Raw genomic sequence first — 20459 nt, 5'->3', positions numbered from 1 at the left:
TGTTTTATACACTTCGTTTTATACAATTTATTTCAACTGTATATGTATAGCGAATTATATAGTTTTTTATGTTTGTTATGGAGCGCAATTATGCAAACTTTGTTATAGCATACAAATATGAATTTTTTATTTGTTATATGTGAAAGTTGACCTTCTTATAATGATGAGGTGTCTAATATAAGGATTGTCGTCAATATTTATAGCTTGAGGACCGTAACGATTCAAAAAAATAAAATTATATAAATAAGAATAAATAAGTATTTAAGGGCGTAATTGTCCTTTCACGTTTTAAATGAATAAATAAATAAATAAATCAAAAACAGATTTGTATTTATTTATTTTAAATGTTATTTGATTAATTCTTGAATTAGTCTCCTAATCCCAATAGTCCTCTCTCTCTCACACTTCTTAACTCCCTCTCTCACGTTCTCCATCTTCCTCACATTTTTTTCTGCCAAAATATCAACAGTTTTCATGCTTGAAGAACTCACAAAAATTTTTAAGCAAAAGAAAAAGTAATCAAAACGTCAAGGCTAAGAGAGGTTCGTCGAGAGAGGTATACTTTGAAGTGAATTGGGAGTGGTTTGGAGGAGTTTTCCGGACAACAACATTAAAGTTTGAACATCGATTAAGGTATGGGTTTCTTCTCTCTTGGTCCCTTTCCCAAGAGACCCCCTTAAGGTTCAAGATATTCATTTCGAAAACTAGGGTTGTTCCCTTTTGTATGTCCTTGTCACTAGCTCCCAATGAATTTTAGGTTGGGTATGATTGCTGGTAGATTTAGAGGTATATTATGTTTTCGCGATGAATATGATTATGTTTGTGTACTTGGAATCGTATGAATGACAATCATGTTTTTCTTGAAATTTTGTGTAAGTACGTTACGGTGAATGAGGTTCTCTATGTAATGCTCCAAAAGTTTAATGTAATATGATTGTATTTATTGTGTATTTTATGTGTATAATGGGTGTACAAGATGATGTCCATTAAGGTGAAATATATAGTAATTGATTAACAATCTTTTAGTCAAACAAACCCATAAAAGATACACTTAAAATGTGTTAAAATAGTCTACGAATTTTCTTAGAAATTCAAGTGAAAATATGGATAAAAACGAATTGAAAAACGACCAAAAATTCCAGCAACAATGCAACTTTAATTTAGACTAAAGTTTAATGAAGGAAATCTGGAAATTTAATAAATTTTAAAGGGATGAGGCCACCAGGATTCGAACCTGGGACCTCACCCGTGAGGCAGCAGTAGTTCGCAGGGAAAAAAAAGAATGTTGGGGGCGGGGATCGAACCCACGACCCCCATCCGCGAAAAGAAAAAAAAAGGATTAAAAGGGAATGTTGGGGCGGGGGATCGAACCCACGACCCCAGTTTGCAAAAACAAAATTAAAAAAAAAAAATAATAAGGGGATGCGAGGCGTGGGGATCGAACCCACGACCTCAGGGCTGAAAGGGGGAGTACAAATATTAAGGGAATAAAGGTGAGGCTGTGGGGGTTCGAACCCACCACCTCATAGCCTCCATTCCCAGCGAAATTAAGAGGAAAATAAGGGGGGCTGTGGGGGCTCGAACCCACAACCTCCCTATTCAAGCGAATTTAATTAATAATAATAATAATAATAATAAATTAAAATTCTAATTAAAGTTGGAAAATTAATTCTCTTATGTAAACATTGAGATTTAATTTAGAATTTTAATTAAAAATAGAATATTAATTCTTTTTTGTAAATATTGAGATTTAAGTTAGAATTCTAATTAAATTAGAAAATTATTCTTTCATGTAAATGATTGAAATTTAATTTAGAATTCTAATTAAAATAGAAAATTTATTATGTCACGAAAATGTTGAGATTTAATTTAGAGTTCTAAATTTACGAATATTAGAACTAAAGTCAATGAAAAATATAAATGGTATCCAAATAATTCAAGATTTGGGTTCTCGTGTCCAAACCTCCGTATTGATACATAAGTCATACGTGAGTGAAATATTCAAGAGTAATGTCATCTACTTAGATCAAAAATCAAAGATCTTGACATATATACAAGATACATAAGTCTTGTAATACATAATCTTAGAAAAATAAGAATCACTTAACGAACTATAAATGAAGCCCCATGGCTTGTATGTATAGACACATAAGTTTAACATACGTTCAGAAATAAGTGGACCTAAGATATACGTAATGAAATGAAGAATGTGGTGACAACTATGATGTGAGGCTAATGTATATGATGAGAGCAATCTCAAATGAGCCTAAGTAAATGTTACAAATACGTACTTACCAATGTGAGTGTGAGATAATAAAGAGACCAGTCTCTATGAATACTCTAATAAAAATATTGAGTTTAAAACACTTAATACTAATGATGAGATGAGAAATCATCTATTGAGCTATGATGTCCTCATACTAGAAGCAAACTTCTATGATGTATGAGTTGAATGTAATGGAACTTTATACCGAGCACCGATAGGCTAGCTATGAGTGGTGATGCCTTCTTTCGGGAAGGGCGGAGGTTCACGTAATTCTCATGAGATGAGATTGTCCGGCTTGCCGGGTATGGGTCTCCATACATCTCCTAGTCTTTGAACCTATATTGCCACTATAGGGATTTGGCGGGGTTAAATTTCCATATACGCTAGCATGTTATTAAATCGCTTTGGCTGGTGATTCCACCTCTTTTCAGTGTGGGGGAGACACTAGATTTCATGATGCTCACATGATCTATGTCGGTTAAAGTTAAAGTTCCCAATGAATGAATGAGGTCAGCCTCAAATGAATCTTATAAAGAAATGAATGATACCGAAGGTGTTAGGATAGGATAATCAAGAGGTGAGCTAGATTCAGGTAATGACATTAGGTTATTCCTGATCATTGCACAGCAAACCCGATGAAAGTCTTAAACTACATCCTAGGTATAGCTGGTGTTCGCACTGACCTATGAATGAATTGAAGCGAAATATGTATGAATGAATGAAGCAGACTCTGTGTTTGTTAAAGAAGGCTCCCTAGTTGAGGTCCCATATGTTGAGCCCTCATTTTGGAAGGTCTTAAAGTTAAGTCTATGATAATAAGGTCTCATGGTATACGAATGAATAATATGAAAGAAAGTATGTGTTATATGTTATGTGCTATATGAATATGTTATGTGTTGTGTGCCATACGATAATTATAATGATGCATGTCACTCTCATGGCATAACTTTCCCAATCTCAATTTGGCAAGTCCACTGACTTGACTTCCAAAAATCATGTTGTTAGGAAAGAGCTATTCTTTCTCATGCATGTCCCTGGTGTGTGCTTGCATATACCCATACTTAGTACAAGTGTGTACTAATTCCATACAAACATCTACTTTTAGGTGCAGGCACAGGTGGACGGTAGAGCTACAGGTTCTTTGTTGCAGCTATCTGGACGTCAGCATTCATCCGGAGTTTGGTAGGTCCTCATGCTTTCGAGGATGCTACTGTTTTACATTCTAGCGTAGTTTTAGATTTGAGCCAGTGGAGCATGTTCCACTAGCGTTTCTTTTCTGTTTTGGTTCAGACTTTGTATTGGTGCTATTTTGGCCGATATACAATTAATACTTAATGAATTATTTCTTTCAGTTGCTTATCTCTTAAATGTTAGATGGTTGATGATGAACGATTACGAAATATAAAGAATGTTTAGCAAGTATGATTAAAGAATCAAAAAAATTTCAAATTTTCCGCTAAAATTGATCTATGTAAAGTACGAATGACGTAAGTAGGCTTGTCTGCGACCTCTGAGAGGTCAACGATGCCGGTCACGTCTGGGGTCTAGATTCCGGTCGTGACAAGGACTGATTCTTGGACAACACTTCATGACCAGCTTCATGGTATCTTTCTAATGAATCATTCAGCTAAATTTGTCAATTGAAAGCTTTATTGGATTGCATATACGGGTGCTGATAATTACGATATGTGCACAATATCATTTCTTTTGATGTAGCAGACGAGACGTGGATATGTTTGGACCTTTCCATTTTTGGGGAAGACAATTCTAATAGCAAACTGGGAGTAGCAGGAAATACTTTCTGTGCTATATTCTTGCCATCTAGGTAGTACTACTTTTGATGTTTGGATTTTGAAAATTGTAGTTTTTGGAAAGTCCTTCAAAATCCAGACATCAGAAGCAGTAGCACCTAGACGACAAGTGTGAAGCACAGAAAGGTCACTTTCCACAACTCTGATTTTGAAATTAAAATTGACTTCCCGACAAATGGGAAGCTCCAACCTTCCCCGTGTGTCATCTTCTACATCAAAAGAAATGATGTTGCGCACACTGTGATTATGAAGACTAGTTGCAATCCAATAAATCTTTCTCGTTGACAAATTTACCATTAAAATTTACTAGATAGATGCCCTGAAGTTGGTCATGTATTGTCGTCTATGAATAAGTCCTCAGACTGTAAATGTTGACCGCTCTTTATGTTGTATACGACATCATGGTAAGAAATCTATGTAGAAAGCCTTGTTGATCCCTTATTGATTTCTTCTTCAGTTCAACTTCTACAACTACTGATTCCATAATCTCAAAGTCTCTCTTGAAATGTATATTTGTTTCGAAATCATGGCATCAACTCATATCTAGCCCTGATTTTGTGAATACACATCTCAAATTAAACTTTAATCATAGAGTTGTGTTTCCGGGCATCAATGGGAATTTCAACTTTAGTTTTCTCCTCCGTCCCCTATTTAACAAACAACAAGGCACTGTTCACATGGATCCTCTCACTTTATCAATTTCCGTTGTGGGTTCTGCCAGTGGGCTAATTTGTCTTTGCGATCACAAAGGGAATATATATATATATATGATGACTCACGTGATTATTACAAAGCTCTATTTATTGATTATTGTGTTGACAAGTCGACCTTTTTTTTCAGTCCAACTTGAGTAATGATGATCAACATTTATAGTTTGAGGACAGATTCTTGGAAAACACTCTATGACCAGTTTTAGGGCATTTTTCTAATAAATTTTCTGGGTAAACATTTCAATTGGAAGCTTCATTGGATTGCATCAACTAGTTTTTGTAATTCCAATATGTGCAACATCTTCTCTTTTGATGTAGAAAATGAGACATGGAGTAGCTTGGAGCTTTCCATTTGTAGAGAAGTCATTTCTAATTACAAATTGGGAGCTGTGAGAAGTTACCTTTCTCTAATTAATACTAGTCGTCTAGGTAATGCTACTTCTGATGCCTAGATTTTAAAAGATTATGGATTTTAGACAATCTTTCAAAATCTAGATATCCAAAGTAGTATCACCTCGACGATAAGTATAAATCACATTCCACAACTCCAATTTTGAAATTAGAATTGACCTCTCCACAAAATGGGAAACTCCAAACTTCCCCATGTTTCATTTGCTACATCAAAAGAAATGGTGTTGCACACATTGTGATTATGAAGACTAGTAGATGCAATCCAATAAGTCTTCTCATTGACAAATTTGCCCTAAAGATTTACTAGATAAATGCCCTGAAGTTGGCCATGATTCGTTGTCCACGAATCGGTCCTCAAAATGTAAATGTTGACCACAATCTTCATGTTGAATACATCATCATCGTAAGAAATACAACAATAATCGATAGATAGAGCTTTATAACAATCACCTGAGTTATCTTATCCAAAACCATATTTGGAATTGAAAGAAGTACCCCAAGTGGAATGAGGTAGTTCCTTTGACTTCCTAATTAATGGTGGGTTCTATATATATGTCTCCCCCGAGTGATTGCACAGGCAAATCAAGTCATTGGAAGAACCCATATTGAAATTTGATATGTTGGAGGATCTATGTGAATAGTAATATGTTGTAAGTTAAACTGAGGAGGGAGTGAACAACACTTGAAATTTCCTTTGGTGCCTGGAAATAGAACTCTATGATGAGTATTTAATTTGAGATATGTGTTCACCTAATGAGGGATAGATATTGGTTGATGTCGTGATTTTGAAATGAGCGCACATTTCAAGAAAGACTTGTTGGGCAACCTTAAGTGAATATCTATAAGGAGGCAATGAAGTAGGGTTGAAATACAAGGACATAATGAAAAGGAATGCCACGTCAGCATCCAGAGTAATACCAAAAAATGGATAAAAGAAAAGGAAAGAAATGGAGAAAATAAAGAGAGAGAGTAGACACAACAATCTCCCAAGATAGTGGAACAACAAAAAATAGAGATTAGGGGAAATTCAAAAGGCAGAAGAACAAGAAGGGAGAGAGAAGGGAGAGGGGAGTTGCAAAGAGAGCAACATAAAAGGGAGGGGAAGCCAATACAAAAAAATGGATAGAGAAAATGTTTAAGGGCAAAAACAACTTCACAAAGGGGAGTAGGTCGAAAAATAAGAAGGGGGAAAAAGTAAGGAAAGAGAAAGCATTGCTAGTCAGAGTGAATTGAATTCTATAGAAAAGAACAAGTTAATAGAGGGAGAAAATAACATGAAGGAAAGAGGAATCAGGTTCCAAATATGGGAAACAAATGGTTATCAAATCAATTGCATTCCTAATTTAGAGGAGATCACAAACGAAGAGAAACAAAGAAGGAGAGAGAGAGAGAGAGGTATGAGGATGAAGAAATTGAAGAAAATATAGACAAAGTGTCAAGGTATAGAGGATTATTGCCAAGATAGATCGGGCTTCAGGAGAGTGGAGCTAAGTCAATTGTCACTTCCTTTGCAAGTGAACATAAAGTTAGACAGTGGCATAATTTTCAGTAACTATCAGTGGAGTGCTAAAGGAATTTGAATGCAGGTTATTCAAACATTAGAACAATAACTATCAAGGCAAGAAAGATCAAATTTCAAGAGCTATAGATATGAGCATGCATTACTCCAGGATCATTTCAACAACAGACCTCACAATTATGATATTTACATAGAAAAATTTGTCATTATGGGGCCTACATAGTTGTGACCATTAAGTTACCTAGTTAAGACAACAACAACTTACATAAAATTTCTCCATAAAAAAAAGGTGGTCTTGGGATCGGACGGGGAGTTAGAGATCCGAGTTTGGGAAGAAACTCCACAATGAAAGAGGTCAGGAGCATTTTGGATATCTCCACTTATAATTTATCTAGATAAAGGAAATCAAAGAGGAAGAAGGGAGGAAAAAAGGCAGATAAATAAGAAGGCCACTTACAGACAGTTGTGAGCTCAACCACAAGACTATACGCCTCTAACAAAAGTCAAAATCACATCTGGGATCCATTGTTAGGCCAGAATATATCTCTACAAGTGAAAAGGAGTAAGTTAGAAAACAAATAGAGAAGGAAAGAGCAAGCTAAAAAAAAATCTTACCTCTGCGAGCTGAGAAGGAGGATTAACATGGCAAACAACAGAAAGGTGTTAATGATCAACGAACAAAAGTAAGAGGAAGGTTGGATTCAATATAGATCCAGCGGCGATAAGTGGAGAAAGAAAGGGAACTCAAATTCGAAAACCCTATCTTCTAGGGTATATATATATATAGAAGTTGGTAGTTCCTTTTAATGGACCGGGCCAAGAAAATTCATTGTTTTGGGCTAATCTAATTTTTGAATCGGTCTTGTTTTATACAAATTTATTTGAAATGAATAAAAGGAGCTACGAACTCCAATATTAATTAAAAAGTAAAATAAATCTTTAATAATATACATGTTTCAAAAGCATTTGTTAAAATTATTAATTACTCAAAAATGTACAAATATGAGTTTTCATCGGAGGTAGATTCAAATTTTGAAATAAGTTGATATAATATACTACACCTTCCACCAATTTTGTGTGAGTGCGTGTATATAGCAAAAACCCCAATTCTGCTTTTGATAAGAGTTAATGACATACTAAACACGGAAGCAAGCATTTCACAAACAACGAATACGTTAGAAATGTTGGGTTTTCACGTGGAGAACTAATAGTCTCTCATTTTTGCAATATTTGTGCATTTTTGGTCCTCCCTTAAACTTTTGCCTATTTTTTAACATTAATTTTGCTTAATAAAGTTATTATTTATACTAAATATATATGTTAAAAAATAGGCAAAAGTTTAGGGGAGGACCAAAAGTGCACCAATAGCAAACATGAGGGACTAAATATGCTCCATGTAAAAAAAAGTTATTGGGTTATTGATTCGATTTTGGTTTTTACTGTTGTGATATTGGGTTGGGTAAACTGATAACCCAATAAGATGGTAAAAATTTACTATTTTACCCTTCCTAAATATTAAATATCAATAATTTAATGTATAACTAGACACTATAACTATATCAACTTATTAGTACTCTACCCACTTTACACTAGATCACTTTATTAGTCTTTATTGTCTACTCAAAACCTAAAGACGAAAGTAAGGCTTCGCAATTGTAGCTATTTGATTTTAGTTTAATTTTTCTTTGAAATTGTAGGTTGTAGTATCTTTTTCAAGTTTGTAAAGGTCTGTAATTTGATCACCGTAAGAAATTTCATACTATATTTTGGCGGTGACATGCAAATTGTAATTATAACCTTCGTACTGTATTTTCTCTTATTGATGCAGTTTCTCATTATCTTTCTTGTTTCACTATATCAAACATTTAGAGAAGTGAGAAGTCATATAATATTTTATGGACATTTTATTATTTGATAAATCGAAATTTAAACCGATAATGACCAAAAGTCGATAAACTGAAAACCGATGAAAATATCTTATTGATTTGTTATTGGGTTAGCATATTAACAATTGAAAGTCGTTAAATCGTATTGCTAATACATAAAATCAATATGACCGATGCACACCCTTATTTTAGCGCAAATATCATGATTGGGCTTTATTCGTGTATGACGATACGTTCAATATGTGGACCACCCTTTGACTACAAATTCAAAGACGTAACTATAGTAATATGTTACTTTTTTTTTTTATAAGGGATGTAACTATAGTAATATCTTACCTTTTTTATTTTCCACATCCCTAAATTCTGGACCGCCCTTTAACTACAAATTCAAAGATAATAAGGGGGTATTCATATGCCCGTATAGTTCAAGTACTAAAGTGAGCTTTGTTGTTAAGTTTAGGGTTTTTTAAATGTATTTTTCCAACTTAAAAAGAACTTTAATTTATATAGATATTTAACAATTTAATCTTCAGTAATTTTTAAATATAATTAGTAAAAAAAAAAAAAGCTTAGAATATATGTAGATGAACAATCAGATTTAAATAGCATCGAAAAACTAATCACTCTCCTTTAAATGTACAAAATAGAAAGGTAACTGTTTAATTTGTAAATTACTACAATCACAAAAAAATTAAAAAAAAATATTTATTAAGATTACGAGTATAATTTTTTATATTTACATCGTCCTTTCTTTTTGAAATTTTTTCTTTGCTAGTAATTTATTTTTCAAACGAGGGTAATTTGGGACTCCAACAATATATTTCATTGCCAGGAACTTCAAATAACATCTTATTATATATCATTATATACTAATATTCACTATATTATAAAAACGGAAATTAACTTCCAAACCTTAGGTAAAAGACAAAAATAACCCTAAAAAACTAAGTGACCATAATACCCTTCCATCAATATGTATCTCTTTGCTGCTTTTATTATATTTCCGTCTCTATTTAATTATCAAATATTTCTTAATATGATTTTTATTTTTACTTGTTATTTTTAATAAATCAAGAAAAAATAATTTATTTTTTTCTATTATATCCTCAATTAATCAACATCGAATTAATCTTTGAAAAATGTTATATATTTGAAATCATATCAATTAATTGAGGTAAAATGAAAAATTTACTATAACAATTAATATTTTCTTAATAGGTATTTCAAATTAAAATTTGACAGATAAAACGGAACCGAGGAAGTAAGAAATTTGAAGAGTTATAGACTAAATATTAATTAAATTATTAAATGCATGGAAGCTCAAGGATCCATATGAGTGTATATAAATAATGTTCTAATTTTACTTTTGCAAAATTGATGGTATTATTTTTATGTATTTAGAGAGTTCTTCAAATAATATATTGCTTGCAAATCACACAAACAACTAGTAACTATTTTTTTATTTTTTGTATAACATTTTTTTTAGTTATTTATATTTCAATATTTCATATTCCTTATTAATGATGAAAATAGATAATCATGATTAAGGAAATTAATTTAATGGTTAAAAGTCTTTGTTGACCTTTGTTAATTATTATGATTGAATTATAAGAAATCCAAAAGAATACTTTAATAAGAAAATTATTTTTGAGTTTTATTTTTGTCATAATATAACAACTAACATAAATTGTAAAAATCTAAAAGATATGAAAAATGACACAAAAATAGAAAAAGAATATATATATATATATATATATATATATATATATATATGTATATATGTATATATTGTTGTTGTAAGATCAATACTTGATACTCTTTTACTATATATCTCCTTAATTAATGAATCTAATTTTTTTTATTGAATCATGACATTTTCTACAAAGGAAATAAAAATCTTAATATTAAAAATTAAAAAATAATTTAATATATGTATGATATTATCTCCTATCAAATTTAAAAAATATTTGTCTTACATGATATTATCTCCTACAAAGAAAATAAAAATCTTAATATTGGAAATTAAAAAATAATTTAATATATGTATGTATATTGCCCCAAAACATAATAAACAGAAACAAAAAGAATTTAAAAAGAAGCAATTATTCATCAAAACACGTCCAAAGGACCGTTTGGACATACTAAAAAGCTACACTATTTGAAAAAATAAAGTTTGTACTATTTGAAGAAGTTGAAAAAAAACAATATATTTGAAAGTAGAAATTATATTTGGATATATATATTTTATTTTGATATTAAAATTATTTTTTCGAACATAAAACTCAATGATAACAATCATACAATGCGATTTTACTCAGCGAAATTCTAGATATAGTCTAATTCTATGTTGCAAAGGTAGAAATATTGTTTCTAATAAATTTTCGGCACAAGTAAACCATACTAAAATCATTAAGTTGAAAAAATTATATTGATAAAGTAAATAACGGAAAATAAATAGTTATACGAAAGAATATGATAGTGCTAGAGTTTAAGATACCAAACACTGAAGGAATATTTCTCATCTGTTCTAACTCTGGTAAATAAAACTATCTGATACCTGATTACTTGTTATTAGTGGCAGATATTTCATAAAATTAGTCGAGATGCATAAAAATTGATCCGAACACTACGATCATAAAAAATACTAATATTAAGAAGAAAAACTAAACGATGTTCATTTTACGTTAACTTTCTATCCTAACATATAATATTTAATATTTTAAAATAATTTTTTGAAAGAAAAAAAAAACATGATGTCCCCTGTAGTGTTAGATGACTTACAATTCATAGGTTGTCTTACGTAAGTCTCAATACATCAGCAAACATCCAAACAAATCCCAATTTTTTCTCAATTGAATCATTGTACGGAAAAGAAAAAGGCAAGAATTATTGTACCCTGTTCGATTTTGTATATATTAAAGACTTTGAAAGCAAAAGTAACCAATTAGAATGATATAGAAATATTCTTTACTTACTTCACCAGGGATTGACTCATCACTCCCCTCAAGTCTTTGTGTGTTGTGATAATAAATTTGGTTGTGCTTCAGTTTCAGTCACTACTGCTGGGTAGTTTTTATTTTGCATAGTAAGTTACTTTCTCAAAGCCCCATGTGAAATTTTGCTTTGATTCAGTTTATTTTGTGTTGTTTATGTGTTTGAGGCTGTTGCGTAGCTGTTTTCTTGGTTTGTGTGTTCTATTGTTGTTTAAAGTTTGGATCTTTTTCATTGTTTTGTGAGTCTGACTGAATGTATATGATCGTGGGTGGTGAAATTTCTGTAAAATTCCTGATGGAAAGAATGTTTTAACTAATGTTACTAGTATGTTATTTGTTGATCATTAGCTTTAGAAGAAGCAGAACGAAAAGTTCACTTTAAAGAAGAAAAAAAAAAGAGACTTTGTCATCTGTGCAAAAAGCTGTATAAAAGAGAGTGTAAAACCTTTAGATATGGCTTGAGGTAGTAGTAATTTGCTAGACTGGTTAAAGTCAAGAAACCCTATTTAGCTAGATGATTGACTTAAATTGGGGTTGAGTTAGGTTCAAGTGTTTGTATCTTTACATGATAGATATCAGTGTTAGGTTCATCTTATTTGGGGTCCCATGTGAGCTCTTGTTGGGGAATGGATTGGTGATCATATCTTACCTGGTATCTGAGTTAGGTCCATCATGTTTAGGCTCCCGATGCATACTACAATTGGGCTTGCGCACAAAAGGATGTTAGAGTGGGACCCACATTGGTTGGAAATTCATTGGTGGTTGGTTTGTATGGACTTGGACAATCTTTTCCTTGTGAGTTAATCTTTTGGAGTTGAGTTAGGCCTAAGTGTCATATCTTAATAGGCCAAAAAATCTCAAATGTGTACATCAATTAGGTTGATTTCTCTTTTGATTCGTCTTGCTGTATTTAGTGGTCAAAAAGCCTACATTTTTCATGTCTCAGACGTCTGGAAAATGTATCAAATGGGTATCTAGTAGTTTGCTGTATTCCTTTATATAGTTAGTCATAATTTTGCGTAACTTTGTGGAGTCTAGTTTTCAGCACCTTAGAGTGAGCATACTTTTAGATATCTTGCTTATGCAGCAGTTTAGTTGCTCACATATTCGACAGATGTGAAGCTCTGGGTTGTCCTCTAGTGAAGGTATGGGGAGAGCACAAAAAATAAATAGTTCAATGATCTTGCTTTTAAGTTCAATGGGTATGTGTGAAATATTGAGGATGCAGCTAAATTTGAATTGCATAGCATGTAGGATTCTCCTTTACCTAGTAACTTTTGGCTCTTCTTTTACCTAATATGGTGACACTTGTACCTTAATCTTGTAATTTCATTCCTTCGTTCTTTACAATTATTCTTACTTGTGTTACATCTGTATGTAGACTTCAGGGGGTATTCCAGTTGGTGTTAGCATTTGAAAGTCGAACTGCACTTGGAATTTGGCTACATGGGAAAGACAATTCAGGTTTTCGGATTCCCTTATCTTCTCTCTGCGGAAGTGGTTAAGTCATTCTTAGAGAAATATACAGGATATGGAACTGTATGTGCATTGGAGGTTAAACAGTCCAAAGGAGGATCTAGAGCATTTGCCAAAGTTCAATTTGCCGACAACATAAGTGCTGACAAAATCATCACTTTGGCTAATAACAGGCTGTATTTTGGCTCTTCTTATTTGAAGGCTTGGGAAATGAAAACTGATATTGTCCAACTGCGGGCATATGTGGATCAGATGGATGGCATAACTTTGAATTTCGGATGTCAGATATCAGATGACAAGTTTGCAGTGTTGGGAAGTACAGAAGTTTCAATTCAATTTGGCATTGGATTGAAGAAATTTTTTTTCTTTTTATCTAGTGGTTCAGCTGACTATAAACTTCAGCTTTCATATGAAAATATATGGCAGGTTGTGCTCCATCGTCCATATGGTCAAAATGCTCAGTTTCTCCTCATACAGGTTTTTCAATTATTCCAAACCTTAACTTTTGTTTTCATCCTTCTCCCTGTGCCTGGTCTTTGTGAATATTGTGACTATTTGATTATTGGTTGAATGCTACACAATTCTCATGTATTGGGTCTCTTACTGTTTGTTGATCCACTTCTTTTGAAGCAAAATCATTTCTGCTAAGATATATTTATTTGTTGACTTCTGAACCAAATGGAAGGGGTTGAAATCCTATTTATGAGAATTTTGATCATAAATTCCATTTCTAGAAACTGAACATGCATGAAGGCTTGAACCGACATTAAACTGGAAACTTACTAGCTACAGATCATGAAGCAAAGAAGCTTTAGAAATTACAAAGTACAAGCTCATAAGCATTAATAGCGGTTAGGCCCTCCCCGATATTGTTCTGCTTAAAGTCTTTTAAGGTTGGATGCTTGTGCGTTTATAAGCACTGCTATGTGGATAACCTAGCATCCTGTCCTAAATCCTAACTAACATGCCAGATTACCATATTCTCAGCCTATGTTTTGATGTGTCAACATCCTTTTCGTTTATAAGAATATCTGTTGACATCCTTAAAGCTGAATGTTTGAAATTCTTAACCTCTTTCATGAATATTTGCACTAGAACTTTTTTTTATCTAGTAAAATACCATGAAATGGTACTGTCAACATCCAGATTTTTGAGGAAAATGTCTTTCATTTTTTTGAGCAGATTTTTCCATCAAAGTTATAAAATGTTGATTTTCTGTTTTTTTTTTTTTGGTAAAGTAATTAAATTGTGTTGATTTTCTGTTAATATGCACTCCTATTTTAAATTTAGAAATTACTATTTCTACTGTTAATTTGAGAGAGACAGAAGAGCTTCTTGTCGTCCTGTCTACCAAACAAACGTATAATTTTGGAATTTTCCTTTTGAGTTCGCTATTTTCTTATTGCACTTCACGTAGCCGCGATAGATATCAGACGGAAGAAACAAACTAGGCTGTGCATTGAGACAAAATCATGTGCTTTTATTTTATCTGGTTAGCTTAGGAAGGTGTTTTCTGTACTTGTGTATTCATTGTCTTTTCTCATTGGTGGATATAGATGGCTTACTGTAGCTTCTTTTTTAAAAAAAATTGATGTGCTGACTGTTTTATCCTCTTTAGTTTGCAGTATTTGTAACTTAGTTGCTTTGAAATATTGCCACATAGCATTAGCTGCATCACGACACAGAATGCTGTAACCTTATACGATTGATGAATCACAAACGAAAGCAGTCACTGCTCATAACCCTAAAAGAGTCTACTACGTCTGTTAATTTAGTTGTCTGTAATGTGCTTTCATCATCACACCTTACTGTCCAAATTTACCATCTTGTGTTCTTTTAGTGTTTGATCAGTACATGGAGTTTAGCTTTACAAGTAAAGTTATTTTTCAAAAATTGGTGGTTAGATTGATCATTGAATAATATTTCTTTCTTAAAAGTCTGTTCAATTGTTCATTAAATAATCTTTCTCAAAAAGGCCGTTCAGTTATTCATTCAATAATCTTTCTCAAAAAGACTCTTCGCTAAATAATTAGGGAATCTCTAGGTATATTGTAAGATGAACATCAATATTGCTCTTCGTTGTCCGTTCAATAATTACAGAATTTCTGTAAAAATTAATATTAAGATGGTTCTTCTTATCCTCATCATCCTTTCTCTCTTTGCTCCCTAATCAGGAGTTTGTAATGGGTGAAAATATGTTATTTTTATCCTGAAAATCCATTCCAGTACCTTATTGGAGCTTTTTGTTTATACATGATGTATTGCTTATCTCTATATTTTAGGGGAATGGTTATACATCTTTAAAATTGTAATTTATTTATTTATTTTAATGCCTTCTTTCAGTTTACAAGTTACTAAATAGTTTCAGTTATTTTTGGGGATATTTGGTAGTTGAGACATTTTAATAGTGTGCTATTCTCATATTTTTTTTCATTTGTGAGTAATTTATGATCTGCCTGTCCTTGAGACACCTATTTTAAAGTATCACATTGTTTCTAATAAGTCTTTTAACAGGCATGTGCACTGTTTATCATGTAAAAATACTGGAAAATTACTAGGTGGAAAATGTGTGCATCATAGACTAGAGCCATTTGGATTTTGGATAGCCCTTGTCTGTTTAATTATATTATGTGCTTAGTTTCGGTTAAAGAAGAAAAGTTGAAAATGGTTAAAGAACATTTGTCAGCTTTTCAAATTTCTAACCTTGGTGTCCAGGTTAGCTTGTGTGCACCTCAACAAAGTCCATGGGTACCTGATATATCCTACCCACGACCAACACAGATCCGAGTTAACAATTTCTTTTTAACAACTAAAAATTCATGATGATAAGAAAAAACGTGTTTAGTAAAGATGATAAACTTGGGCCTGTGCTCTACACAGGCTTGGTACCGCTGGTTAATTAAATAAACCAAGCTTCTAACTTGCATATTTATATTAGTTAACAAATATAAGTCCACATTTTTCAACTTCTTCAATACTTGTACTTGTCTGCTCGTGATCTTTTAAAAACGTGAAAGCAACTCTTCTACTGTGTTTGCAGAATGTCCTCACGAGTATAGTTGCATCAGTTAATACATTCCTTCATATAATTAAATTCTGTTTAGATCAGTAGTCTACTTTGCTGATTTATGATAAGATTCAGTATTGATTTATTCATTCGATTTCTATGATTTAGTTATTTGGTGCTCCTCGGATCTATAAGAGACTTGAAAACTCCTGTTATAGCTTCTTTAAGGAAACTCCTGATGATCAGTGGGTGAGGACAACAGATTTCCCTCCATCTTGGATAGGGCTATCTTCTAGCTTATGTTTGCAGTTCCGTAGGGGTGTTCGTCTTCCAAATTTCGAGGAAAGTTTTTTCCACTATGCAGAACGTGAAAACAATATTACTTTACAGACTGGTTTCACCTTTTTCGTCTCTCAAAAATCGGCTCTGGTTCCCAATGTCCAGCCTCCGGAAGGAATTTCAATTCCCTACAAGATTTTGTTCAAAATTAGTTCTTTGGTACAGCATGGATGCATACCTGGGCCAGCATTAAATGTCTACTTTTTCCGATTAGTTGATCCTCGAAGGAGAAATGTGGCATGCATTGAGCATGCCTTAGAGAAACTGTACTATATAAAGGAGTGCTGTTATGATCCGGTGAGGTGGCTCACTGAGCAGTATGATGGGTATCTCAAGGGTAGACAACCTCCAAAATCTCCGTCCATCACTTTAGATGATGGGTTGGTGTATGTAAGAAGGGTCCTAGTAACACCATGCAAAGTTTATTTTTGTGGTCCAGAGGTTAATGTTTCCAATCGGGTTCTCCGCAATTATTCTGAAGACATAGATAACTTTCTTCGTGTTTCTTTTGTTGATGAGGAGTGGGAGAAACTGTATTCTACAGACTTATTACCAAAAGCAAGTACTGGAAGTGGTGTCAGGACAAACATCTATGAGAGGATCTTATCAACTCTGCGGAAAGGCTTTGTAATTGGTGATAAAAAATTTGAATTTCTTGCATTTTCATCGAGCCAGTTGCGGGATAATTCAGTGTGGATGTTTGCATCAAGACCTGGCCTTACTGCAAATGATATAAGAGCTTGGATGGGTGATTTTTCGCAGATCAAGAATGTCGCAAAATATGCTGCCAGACTTGGTCAATCTTTTGGTTCCTCCAGAGAGACTTTGAGTGTTCTTAGGCATGAGATTGAAGTTATTCCCGATGTAAAGGTTCATGGAACCAGCTATGTCTTTTCTGATGGAATTGGTAAAATATCTGGTGACTTTGCTCATAGAGTTGCCTCAAAATGTGGCCTTCAATATACCCCATCTGCTTTCCAGATTCGTTATGGTGGATATAAAGGTGTTGTGGGTGTTGATCCGGATTCATCAATGAAGTTGTCTTTGAGAAAGAGCATGTCGAAATATGAATCAGACAACATAAAGTTAGATGTCCTTGGATGGAGCAAATATCAGCCTTGTTATCTTAATCGTCAACTGATTACTCTCTTGTCTACACTTGGAGTGAAAGATGAAGTTCTCGAACAGAAGCAAAAGGAAGCTGTAGATCAGCTTGATGCTATCTTGCATGATTCTTTGAAGGCACAGGAGGCTTTGGAATTGATGTCTCCTGGAGAGAACACTAATATTCTCAAGGCAATGCTAAACTGTGGTTATAAGCCTGATGCTGAGCCCTTTCTTTCAATGATGTTGCAAACCTTCCGCGCATCCAAGTTGCTCGATTTGCGGACTAGATCAAGAATATTTATTCCAAATGGAAGAACAATGATGGGATGTTTGGATGAATCCAGAACCTTGGAATATGGTCAGGTGTTTGTTCAGTTTACTGGTGCTGGACATGGAGAGTTTTCTGACGATTTACATCCATTTAATAACAGCAGATCCACCAACAGTAATTTCATTCTGAAGGGAAATGTGGTTGTTGCAAAAAATCCATGCTTGCATCCTGGTGATATTCGTGTTTTAAAGGCTGTAAATGTTCGAGCGCTGCACCACATGGTAGATTGTGTTGTATTCCCTCAGAAAGGAAAAAGGTAAATTTTACGTTGGAAACCTATTAACTGTTTACTTGTAAGTTTATAGAAGGCTTAACCATTTCTTGCCTGGTCTTTTACTAATGCTCTAATCCAAATTAGTTTCAAAGATAGTCAAATTGATTCTCGGGAAGCAAAAAGCGACAGAGGGAGTAATTGACTGTCTTTCCTTAATTAGTTAAGATTCACTTGTATAATATCCCCTTCTCATGAGTCATGAGATGTAAAGGCATATTGAAATACAAAGAAGTCTTTTCTTCCTTCCCATATTCTACACTAACTTATGGGAGGAAATCATTTTCCTACTGGCTACGCAATTATTCAACTTGTAACTCTCCAGACTAGGTATGTATTTCAACTGCCTCCCTACCTCTGAGGCAGAGGTAATTTGCGTACACTCTACTCTCCTCAGACCTCACTTTGTGGTATCTTACTGGGTATGTTTTTGTTGTATAATTCATCAGTACTTCATCTATCTGGAATATTCTCAACTTTTGTTCATGGAAGAATGTGTTAACTTTATTAATTGTTCTTTCTAGTAAAAGTGTAAAACTAGCTTCCACCCTTGTCAACGCTTTCTATCTTTAATTCTTTTTTATGGCATTGTTACTCAAGTGTTAAAACTTTGATGACAGACCTCATCCGAATGAATGTTCTGGGAGTGATTTGGATGGGGATATCTACTTTGTTTGCTGGGATCAAGACATGATCCCGCCAAGGCAAGTCCAGCCGATGGAATATCCTCCAGCACCCAGCATACAGTTGGACCATGATGTCACAATTGAGGTACCCTTAGTTTCGAACAACTAGTTTTACTTCCAAAAGTATCATGACTCTGATGCATCACGATGTTCAACCACTCTTACCTTACATGATCCTGATATTTTTCTTTCCTTCTAATCCTTTTTTTGTCAACGCTTCATATTAGTCCACTAATTCTATTGCTGAGATTACCTTCTCGAAGACTTAGATTCAGTCAAATCTAGTTTAGTGCGAGTGTTAGGTGCATCAACTACAGACTGGTTACTGTACTTTTCTATTGCTGAGATCTCCTTCTCTAGGATCTATCAATTCATGAGACCAAAAAAAAAAAAATGGAACAGCATTGACTCTTGAAATCATACTTATAAGATGTGTAATGCGATACAAGTACTGAGGAACTCTTCAGTTTTTTTTTGTTTGTTGTGGGGCAGGGGGGATTGGCCAGTATGTGCAAGTACTGAGGAACTCCCTTTCACCTGTCTACCTACTGCAGGAAGTTGAAGAGTACTTCACCAACTATATTGTGAATGACAGTTTGGGAATCATAGCAAATGCCCATGTCGTATTTGCAGACAGAGAACCTGATATGGCCATGAGTGATCCATGCAAAAAACTTGCTGAGCTCTTTTCAATTGCAGTGGACTTTCCAAAGACTGGTGTTCCCGCTGAAATACCATCTCAGTTGCGCCCTAAAGAATACCCAGACTTCATGGATAAGCCGGACAAGACCAGCTATATCTCAGAAAGAGTTATTGGAAAGCTTTTCAGGAAAGTGAAGGACAAAGCACCTCAGGCTAGCTCTATCGCGACCTTCACAAGAGATGTTGCAAGGAGATCATATGATGCTGATATGGAAGTTGATGGATTTGAAGATTACATTGACGAAGCTTTTGACTACAAAACTGAATATGACAACAAGCTGGGTAATTTAATGGACTACTATGGCATAAAAACAGAGGCTGAAATACTTAGTGGTGGCATTATGAAGGCATCAAAAACTTTTGACCGCAGAAAAGATGCTGAGGCCATTAGTGTTGCTGTGAGGGCCTTGAGGAAGGAGGCAAGAGCCTGGTTCAAGAGGCGTAATGATATAGATGACATGTTACCAAAGGCTTCGGCTTGGTACCACGTTACATATCATCCTACATATTGGGGTTGCTACAATCAGGGGTTGAAAAGAGCTCATTTCATTAGCTTTCCCTGGTGTGTTTATGACCAGCTAATCCAGATTAAGAAGGACAAAGCACGTAACAGGCCAGTTCTCAACTTGTCATCTCTCAGGGCTCAACTGAGTCACAGATTAGTGTTGAAATGAGATTCCAGTCGAGCGTTAAGCTGATATATATATAATGTAATAGGGTGTGATCATAAGAAAACTGTTATGCATTGTTGACTACCTTTTGTCTTTAAAACTGCATGAAGCTGCAACATATATGCAGTACTCTAAGAAACAGATGTACAGCTAAGTACTAATATGTATGTGATTTGAGTTTCATCTTTCTTCTAAACATGGTTCATATTATGCCTTAGTCATAAATAATATTTCAGCATATACAAATACTCAGCTTATTTGCAAATACTGAAC

The 20459-nt window shown here is 33.8% G+C and overlaps 1 protein-coding gene and 2 pseudogenes across 1 annotated transcript; 2 read left to right on the top strand and 1 right to left on the bottom strand.

Annotated features, from left to right (window-relative positions):
- Positions 1-3945: 3945 nt before the first annotated feature.
- Positions 3946-6144, bottom strand: LOC138348450 (F-box protein CPR1-like; annotated as a pseudogene).
- Positions 4446-5239, top strand: LOC112941519 (uncharacterized; annotated as a pseudogene).
- Positions 6145-11560: 5416 nt separating the features above from the next.
- RDRP (RNA-directed RNA polymerase) lies at positions 11561-20382 on the top strand. Its single transcript, NM_001247390.2, has 5 exons — positions 11561-11688; positions 12978-13549; positions 16248-18112; positions 18748-18898; positions 19368-20382. Exons 2-5 carry the CDS (start codon positions 13043-13045, stop codon positions 20187-20189), a joined length of 3345 nt encoding a protein of 1114 aa, NP_001234319.1. The 5' UTR covers positions 11561-11688; positions 12978-13042; the 3' UTR covers positions 20190-20382.
- The last annotated feature ends 77 nt before the right edge of the window (positions 20383-20459 follow it).

This window comes from Solanum lycopersicum, chromosome 5 (genome assembly GCF_036512215.1).
Source record: "Solanum lycopersicum chromosome 5, SLM_r2.1".
Lineage (NCBI taxonomy): Eukaryota > Viridiplantae > Streptophyta > Magnoliopsida > Solanales > Solanaceae > Solanum > Solanum lycopersicum.
This window is presented reverse-complemented; position numbering and strand designations above follow the sequence as displayed.